Source organism: Lonchura striata, chromosome 11, assembly GCF_050655825.1.
Source record: "Lonchura striata isolate lonStrDom1 chromosome 11, ASM5065582v1, whole genome shotgun sequence".
Lineage (NCBI taxonomy): Eukaryota > Metazoa > Chordata > Aves > Passeriformes > Estrildidae > Lonchura > Lonchura striata.
Genome location: NC_140713.1, coordinates 2,392,367 through 2,401,575, shown reverse-complemented (window position 1 = coordinate 2,401,575; position 9,209 = coordinate 2,392,367). Strand labels below are relative to the sequence as shown.

General features: G+C 43.8%; 1 protein-coding gene across 3 annotated transcripts in view; it reads right to left on the bottom strand.

Annotated features, from left to right (window-relative positions):
* Positions 1–1,641: 1,641 nt before the first annotated feature.
* CDH5 (cadherin 5) overlaps positions 1,642–9,209 on the bottom strand; it is a 28,591-nt gene continuing 21,023 nt past the window's right edge. For 2 of the 3 annotated variants that reach the window (XM_085589356.1, XM_085589357.1), the window contains exons 7-12: positions 8,535–8,788; positions 7,821–7,963; positions 7,132–7,256; positions 5,581–5,689; positions 5,056–5,301; positions 1,642–4,282 (exon numbers count right to left, since the gene is read on the bottom strand). In XM_085589356.1, the coding sequence (XP_085445482.1) occupies positions 3,777–4,282; positions 5,056–5,301; positions 5,581–5,689; positions 7,132–7,256; positions 7,821–7,963; positions 8,535–8,788 (1,383 nt within the window). In that variant the 3' untranslated portion in view covers positions 1,642–3,776. The remainder of the gene's footprint in view (positions 4,283–5,055; positions 5,302–5,580; positions 5,690–7,131; positions 7,257–7,820; positions 7,964–8,534; positions 8,789–9,209) is intronic. The other variant, XM_021534735.4, reaches the window with a different exon arrangement.

Genomic DNA, 9,209 nt, shown 5'->3' with positions numbered 1-9,209 from the left:
CTTTTGTAAAGTGCTAGATTAATCTTGGGAATATATTGGGGTAGTCATTATCAGCAGCAAAATGAGAAGGTGGGGAGCTGTGCTGCCTAAAGCTGCACATGTAGGGGTGATTTTATTTTCTGGCACCGATGCATTTTGTTGTGTCTGTTCTGTGCCAGTCCCGAGGAAGGAAGCTGGAGGGTTTTGTACCCTGGGGTGTTCTGTGCAGGTTCTGTAGCCCAGGGTGTTCTGTGCAGGTTCAGGTTCTGTGCAGGTTCAGGTTCTGTGCAGGTTCAGGTTCTGTGCAGGTTCTGTGCAGGTACTGGTTCTGTGCAGTGTGGGAACCCCGGCCTTATTCTGGGGTCCCATGTGGTGGTGAAATTCCTCCTCCAACCTGTGATTCCAAAGAAAAACTCCACAGGCTCTTCCTGTTCAGTCTCAAGGCAGTTTATTGTGAGTTATCTAAAAGATTGTCTTCTTGGGCTGTGGTCAGCGGCCTGGGCAGAGGCACACACACACCCTGACATCGTCCCTGTCTGCTGTCTTCTTCTTCTCTCCCCCGCCCAGGGCTGCTGCTATCTTTTATATGATATATTATGTATTACATATTTATAGTTTTCCCCCAATACCTACTACCTATATTACAAAGTGCTTTTCTACTCTAAATCAATCTGTGAGCGCCAATATCACCAAGAACATGGAGGCAAGGAAGAACAGGATCAGCCCACTTTCCTCCATCTTAGAACTTCTGACCCCCATGTACAAAGTAAAAACCCCCCTGTACAAATGTTAAAAAACCCCTGTACAAAACTAAAAATTTTTCCCCTCTGTTTTGTAACTACTTTTACTATCCTATCTAATCTTTTGTGACTGCTTGTTCCACCTCCAAAGTTGGTAACTCATTCCATGGCTCAAACTCAAAATCACAGCTGTTTCCAGCTGTCTGCCAGGGTCTAGAATGCCTCTGACCAAGGCCTGGAACCTCTAAAAATGTCTGAGAGACATGTTAAGTTCCGACAGCGCAGGTTTGGGTTTTGTGCAGGTTCTGTACACGTTCAGGTTCTGTACAGGTTCTATACAGGTTCTTTGCAGGTTCAGGCTCTGTACAGGTTTGGGTTCTGAGCAGGTTCTGAGCACGTTCTGTGCAGGTTCTGAGCAGGTTCTGTGAAGGTTCTGTACTGGTTCTGTACCGGTTCTGTGTAGGCTCCGTGTAGGTTCTGTGCAGGCTCCGTGTAGGTTCTGTGCAGGTTCTGTGCAGGTTCTGAGCAGGTTCTGTGAAGGTTCTGTACTGGTTCTGTACTGGTTCTGTACCGGTTCTGTGTAGGTTCCGTGTAGGTTCTGAGCAGGTTCTGTGCAGGTTCTGAGCAGGTTCTGTGAAGGTTCTGTGCAGGTTCTGTACTGGTTCTGTACCGGTTCTGTACCGGTTCTGAGCAGGTTCTGTGCAGGTTCTGCGCCGGCAGAGCCCCACAGGGCGCAGCTCCAGCTGCACTGCTGTGCTCCCGTGCAGGGAGCGGGAGCAAGCTGCCTGTGCAGGAGATGCTCGGGAGTGGTGCCCAGGCTGGGCTCACCTGCAGCGTTTCCTTGGCTGGGTGCACTGTGGCAGAGAGCCTGATAGTGTCTCCTGAGTGAAACCCGTTAATGCACAGAAAATCCAAACTTGCCTTTTATGTAGTAAAAGATTGGCTTTTATGTAGTAAAAAAACAACATAATACAGTACAGGAATATAAAAAGAAACCATCCAGTGCAAACATCATATACATTGGAAATGGATACAGTGTTCCTTAAAATAACTTTAAAAAAAATCAGGATTAAAAATAGCAATTCCAAGTAACAGAATCTGGCTGATACCTACCAAAGTACTTGACTTACTGCACTAAATAATTTTATAACTAACTTTACCTGCTGATAGCCAATACCACAGGTACTGACAAAATCCTTAAACTGTAAGTATTATTAGTTAGCATTCCTTATAATACACAAATATGTGGAACCCCTAGAGCACATTCTGCTGGCTGGAATAAGTAAAACAGAATGAGCCCATTCAAAATAAAACCAAGGCTGTCACCCTAAAATGTACTTTTAAAAAACAAAGAATAGGATGTAAGGCTGATTTGACCAATGGACAGAATTCTCCTCAGTTTTCCTCTAGTTTGTATTTGAAAATTTGAGTGATTACATTGTTGATGTATTAGTGTCCAGCCAAATATTGCATGGGACAACTTTTTACAGCAGTGAGGAGCAGTGTGAGACCATTATTGTGCATTGTTATTTCCTGCCGAGAAAACATTCTGGGGGAAGGGAGTGTGAATTGGAGATGATGTGAACAAGTAAAAAGCAAATTGGAGAGGTTCCACTATATTTGTTTAAGAAGAAAAAAAAAAAGATTTAGTATTATTTGGTTAGCTACCAGATTTAAATAATCAAATCAACTAAACTAATACATACAGCTCCAGCACAGATCCTGCACAGTGGAGGATCTGTGTAGTAGGCTCTGTTCCTGTTGGAGATAACAGGACTCTTCACTGCTGGAAGCCAGAGACAGGCCATGGTCCCAAGGGACCCACTTTTCCCAAAATGTTTTTGGCTGGGTCCCTTCCAATGTGGGAAGTTTCGTTCTGGTCATTCTGTGGCTCTTCATCAGGTGGGAAACTGAACACAGTCCCTTTCCAGGGATGTGGTGGCTGCAGCTCCAAGCCATCCTTACATTTGTGGTGCTTTTATGCAACCCAGTGTGTGGGAGTGTAGCAGTTTGGGAGTCTACAGTATTTTCCTAGGTGGAAAATACTCCTTTTACAGTACCTGCTTAGAAAAAAAGCACAACAGTTTCACAGTAATGCGACCCTTCATTTTTTGTCCCTGAAAAATGCTCTTGCTTTAATAATGCTGAACAAACCCCCTATTCAACCTCTTTAGAAATCTAGAGACCTGTATTTCCATCTAGAGAGATTTACAGTATTGGAATCTTGACATTCCTCTGATCTCCACATTTCCTGCCCTGCAGGATATGTTCCATTGAGTAACAGTGAGATCCCATTTACAGAGTGAAAAAACAATTTTGCTGCTAGCTAGAGCATATTCTAGCATGCCAGAAATGTGCCTGAAATTGTCATTAGGCTGTTAAAAATGACAGATTAAACCAGATTGTGTGTCTAAAAATCCTGTCTAATTTTATCTTGACTAACTCATAGATGTAGTAGAAGGCTATAAAGCAAAAATAATTAATAGAAGAGAAAGAAGGAAAAAGTAATGCTTCTTTTTGAGAGTGATGGAATAATTTCTAATACTAAATGATAGACCATATGTTCCTCCTCTCTTCTGCTGGATGAGCATAAATGTGGAATGTCAATAAAGATGTTGCAAGAGGGGCAGGCAAAGCAGCCAGCTGGAGATACAGGCGGGTTAAAACATCCCCTCCCAATGGCACTGAGCCTCTCTCCCAGCGGAGGGTGACCTTGGGTGCATGTGCATGGAAGCAGCACAGGAGGAGAGACTGAGGGAGAAACTGGGACAAAACCAGGAGAAGTGGGGAAGATGGGGAGAGAAGGTGTGTTCTGGAAGACTTGAACAGATCAGTGAGCAGGAATTTTGGGGCAAAAAATGAATGTTAGCAAGGACAGTATTGCTGGGGGAAGTTAATATAGGTGATCTCTGTGTGTCTTTTTAACCCTACTGCAGGCTTTCTCCATGCCTGTTTGAAATCCTACTACGGCTTGAGGGAAGAGCTGTGAGTTCCTCTTTGGCAGTCTCTTGGTGTCTATCTGTAGTGGGAGAGACAAAACTCATGGCTAGTTTGAGCTTAATACACAAAATCTTCACTTGGTTCTGATCCATACAGCTCAGCTAACATCTTGAACCTGGGTCCCCAGTCATTGAGAAAGTCGTAGTCAATGTCTGAGTCTGAGGAGCCCGAGCCCAGAGAGCTGAGGGACTCCGCGATGGACTCGGCGCCTTCGTAGCCGTAGATGTGCAGGGTGTCGTAGGGCAGCAAATCCCTGTCGTTGTCAGCCTCGTCCTTCTTCACCTCAATCATCATCTCCATGCCCCCAGCCCCAGGGGTGACGTTCCCAGGAGGTTTCTGGACCTGTGCATAGGGAGAGGGGGCGGCCTCTGCCTTGAGGCCGTTCTTGCGGACGGAGTTGAGCACGGACACGTCGTAGCTGGTGGTGTCCATCTCGCCCCCGCCCTCCTCGTCGTAGGTGACCAGCTGCTCGTGGATCTCTGCCACGCTCCTCCCAAGCCCGCTCAGGTCCTTCTTGTGCCTCTTTCTCAGCAGAATCAGCAACGCAATTACTGCAAAGGAAACTTAGATGAGCGTGTGTGAATAGTGAAGTAACACGCTAAAACAAATTGCATTTAAGATATGTAACATAATCTGAAGTGCTTGTTGGTTTTGTTTTTTTTTCTGGAGTGTTTTTTTAGCATATATTTATTTAAAAACTAGTTAAAATTTCTATTTAACTGTAGGATTAGTTGAAGGAGTTCATTCTGGACAGTCTGGAGTCCTCTGAGTCTTGAGCTGGAGTCACAAGTACAAATGCACGGTGTCACAAGGTCATAGAATAAACTACTGCCTTGAACTCTTAATGCCAAGCATCACATGCTACTTATGTGGTACTTGTAAGACAGGCCAATTCTCAGGCAAGGAAAAGGTACTCAGTCTTCTCTGATAGATTTCAAATGCAGCAAACAGGTACTGGTCTGCTGATTTGTTACAAATGTATTTATGTTCACTGTACTGCTTCAAGGGTTTCCAGACTGGTTGTGCCATAGGAACAAGAAATCCTGTTGTTACTGCTCCAGCCCAAATTTCTTGTTTTATAGCTGTGTATGAGGCTGGTACCAGTAAATCAAGTATATTATACATCTGTGCAATAGCCTGTCTAGAGGAGCAGCTTTGCAGCTGAAGCTGTTCTAACAGGCCAGAGAGGAAGAGCACGTGAGATGAATGAAATAGGTACAACATTTCTAGCTTCGTGACCATTTCATAGCCACAAAGATTTTGTAGATCTCAGCTAAGAAAACAAAACAATCCTCACACTGTAGTGCAGAGAACATTCCAAAAGTCAGATACTCACCAATGATTGTGAAGATGCAGATAAAAATTGCCACCAGTGCTTGTATGCTGACGCCAACCTGCTTTGCCCTCTCTTCACAGAAGGTGAAGTTGCCTTTCTCGTTGCACTTGCAGACACTGATGACCAGGGTGTTTGTGCTGGTGAGGTCAGGGTCGCCGTTGTCTGAGATGAGGACAGGCAGGTAGTGGAATTTGGCCAGTTCCCGATTGAACTGTCCATATTTGACAGTGATGTTAGCCGTGTTGTCTGGAAGAAGTAAGGACACTCCATTAGGTGATCATCTCCACCAGACTGTCCTCACAGATCACCAGTCAGCTGGTGCCTCTTCCCCTTAGACAGTGCCAGCCTTTCGGGAAACAGTGGAACTTCAGTTTCATTAAACATACTTTTTTCCCCAATATGTTCAGTCTTTAAAAATAAAGAGTTACTTAGCTCAGCTAGACCAACCACAGGTCAGTGCTACAGCTTTTCTTCCCTGAGCCCTGGGGTCCTGTAGCTGAGGAAGGGATTTCAGGGATACCCTACCGTAGTTCTCAATCAGGGAGAAGTTGCTGTCTTCTGTGGCCAGCGAGTATCTGAAGAAACCTCTGGGGGATGTTTCATCCTTGTCAACAGCTGAAATCCTGACAATCACCTGGAGGATGGAAGAGGTCACAGTTTTCAGTGCATATTGCCTCCACTGATAAAGCATGTGGACTATTTGAGCTGGACTGCGTAACCCTTCAGTTTCAGGGCAGGACGCAGACATCTCAGGATACTCCTCTTCAAGTTTTTTCAGGTGAGAAATTTCTTTGTGGGTCTTCAAAAAGAGCAGTTTTGCCTCTTCAAATTTTGCATAATGAAAACACAAAAAAGTCTCATTTAAAAAAACATATGGCTTGTTGAAGTGTCTAAGATGGTGTCTTCCAAAGTCCTCAGCCTACACTGATGTGTGACTGTCATTCTTGGAATGACATTGAAACTGCCATGCTTGAAGGACATTCTTGGGTTTTGAAATTTTCAACCTGATGTACATTAGGTGTATAAAATACAAAAAATGTGTCTGGTTATATCCCAAAGGTATTTTAAAAATTAAGCTAAAGGTGAAATTAATACCTTGCATATTCTATCAGATAGTCCAGGCATGACAAAATGTCCTGGTTACAGCCAGGAAAGAGTTAATTTTTTCCCAGTAGCTGGGAGGGGAAAGGAACTCTCTCTTCCTGGAGAAGGAGTTCCTTCTATTTGAGCAGGTGTGATGGAGGGAATGGTGGGATAATGCTGGTGCTGAGCCAGAGGGAGCACGTTGGGTGGTGTAGCTGCTCTGCACTCTCTCTATTTTTTTTTTCTATATATACATTTCTGTTATTTATATTGTTGCTATTACTGTTTATTTTCTTATCTCATTGCTGTTTCCAGGAAATTATCTCAGCCCACAAAAATTTCCTTTTTGTGCTCCTCTCCATCCTGCTGTAGGGGAAAAGAGGGTGAGTGAGTGACGTGTGGTTTGGGGTTTCCCATTGTTCAGTGGGAACACTAAACTGGGGAGTACCTCCCCTAAACCATGACACAAAGTGTTTTAATCAAACAAATATTACAGTACAGGCTGAACGCTTGTGTCTGAGGCCAGACACATAAATCCAAAATACCAACATTGTGCCAAGTAGTAACAATTTGTATGTGTAGATCCATGGACTCTATGACTACAAAATAATGTTCAATGCAGCAATGTTTCTTTTACTAGTTTGAAATAGTTTCCTCCTCAGTATCACGTTCAAGTATCTGTGTGATAGAACTGAGTTGCTAATTCTTGCTGTGCAAAGCTTGACTGTCCTTCATGGCTCAACTGTTAATACACAGATGTGAGAGCCTGGGGGGAGAGACGCAGTGCAGCCCATGTGTGCAAGCAAATAAAAGTCAATATTCCAGCATTGCAATATCCTTAAGAGATATTTCTGATCACTGATGTTTTGGAAATCAGTGAAATGATTGGGTGTTTTGGCATGAAAACTGAGACTCGCTTTTATTAAAAGACATCTTTCACTTGAGCTGACAAGCAGTAATTCAGGGTTCAGGGAAAAGCTCTCCCTGTCTCACCTTCCCAGGTGCTGCATTTTCACACACTCGGGGTTCCTCAGGAGAGACAAGTTCTGGAGCATTATCATTGACATCATCAACGATGACGTGGACGTGGGCGTGTGACTCTCTGTCGGAAAGTCGGCCTGGAATGACAGCGGGGTACAGGTCCCAGCCTGGAGCCCAGTGCTGGCTAAACTCCCCTTCCCACACCTTGTGCCCCCTTCTGTGCCCTCCACATGATAAAGAATTTCTAGCTCCATCATAACTTCGACTTTTCCTCTGAGATTTAGACATTTTCCTAAAACCACTCAAAGTGGTTAAATCATCAAGGATCTTTCAGGAGTAAAATGACTGTAGATTATGTCTTCCTGGTTCTTCCCACTGCATGCTGATGGATTGAGCATCATTCTCTGACACTAAAGCAACAGGCACAGGACAGTCCATGTTTATATTTTGAAATATCAAACCAAGCTGGGACTGGCCTGCCTCCCTGGAGCTGAGCACAGCCAGCAGTCAAATCTTGAAATTATCTGTGACCTATTTGTAGGGACTTGTCTGATTGGGAAGATGCTGCTGAGAACCTTGAAGCACTCCTCTCATTCCTAGCTCAGCAGGGACAGGCGGTCAGGTTGTGCCTTTCCTTTTTGCCAGCCCTGCTGGAAAGGTGTAGCAGATTTCTTTCAAACTGGGAAATGGGTGGCACTTACCATCTTCAAGGATCTCCACAGCTGCCACAGTGATGTTGTATGAGGAGCTGAATTCTCTGTCCAGAGGCTTGGGAAGTTGAATTACTCCATTATTTGATACCCTGATGTAGTCTCCATTAGGATTTGCTCTACGCTGAATATATCTGGATTTTGTTTAAAACAACATATGTCAATGCACGGCTGGGAATGCTGTGTCTCATTTCATTTCTTCTCAGAGGAAGGTCAGAGAGTTCTTATATGACAAATTACATTATCTTGACCAGGAGGGCTGAGAACATTGCCCTAAAACTATGCAAGCTGGGAGAATGAAATACATCTGTCAGAAGAGATTCCATATTATTGTACTTTGCTATTTCAGAAGTCTATTTTCTTCTCTAAGCAGATAACTGAGAGAACTCTTACAATTAAAAAAAAACAAACACTAAATTATAACCATGAAAAAATATCCAAGTTTATATTTTTTCCCTAAATGTGCAAGTGTTAAATCAGTAAGTCCATGTGGTAATTATATGGGTAAATGAAATTTATGTTCAGCTTTTGGTGAGCACATATAGCCATGGCTGCAGTGCTGGAAAAATTAAATTGGATTTTTTTTTTGTTTTGTTTTGGTTGGCATGCAGATTCTAAAAAAATAGGGCCAAAATCTTAAATTCCTGGTGCTATTAATGGATTCTGCACTTTCAAATAGAATTGCTAAAGCTGGTGTTGTCTTACCTGATTTTCCGTTTAGCTGCGTCGGGGTCCTCGGCATGAACTGAACCAAGAGTTTTTACTTCTGCGTGGTTTTCCCTCACTTTGAACTCGTAAGAGGGTTTGGTGAAGACGGGAGGCTCGTCCACGTCGGTGACCTCGATGGTGACGGTCGCGATGCTCCGGGGGTTGCCGGGCTTGAAATGCCGAAGGTTCACGGTGGGGTCTGTGGCCTCGATGCTGAACCTGTATTCTGACACTGTTTCGAAGTCCAGGGGCTAAAAACAAAAAGACAGTTAAAGATATTCTTTCATTGGTGATCTAAGCAAACTTTCCATTGGCTCTCTGTGCAGATTTAAGATCTGTGCTCTATTTCATGTTTGGCAATGTTACCAAATTCCATCTTGGTTAGACCCATAGGAGAGCATTTCCCAGCTAAACTTCTCTATCATAGCGTGGCTCAAGGTACCTCTGGTGTGGCACAGATTCATTCAGTAGTTTAGGTTCAGCAAAGTAATTTTCTTTTGGGTTAAATAATTGTCTTTTTATAATGCTGTAACTCCCAAAACTTGGTTAGCTCCTGTCCCCCAAAGGCTGGGGAAGAGATTCTCCTCTTGGCTATGCTTTGTGTTCTGAAGGCACTCAAGGCAAATTGCAGATCTGCACTGGCTGACAGCTGGGGCATTCAGTGATAAATGA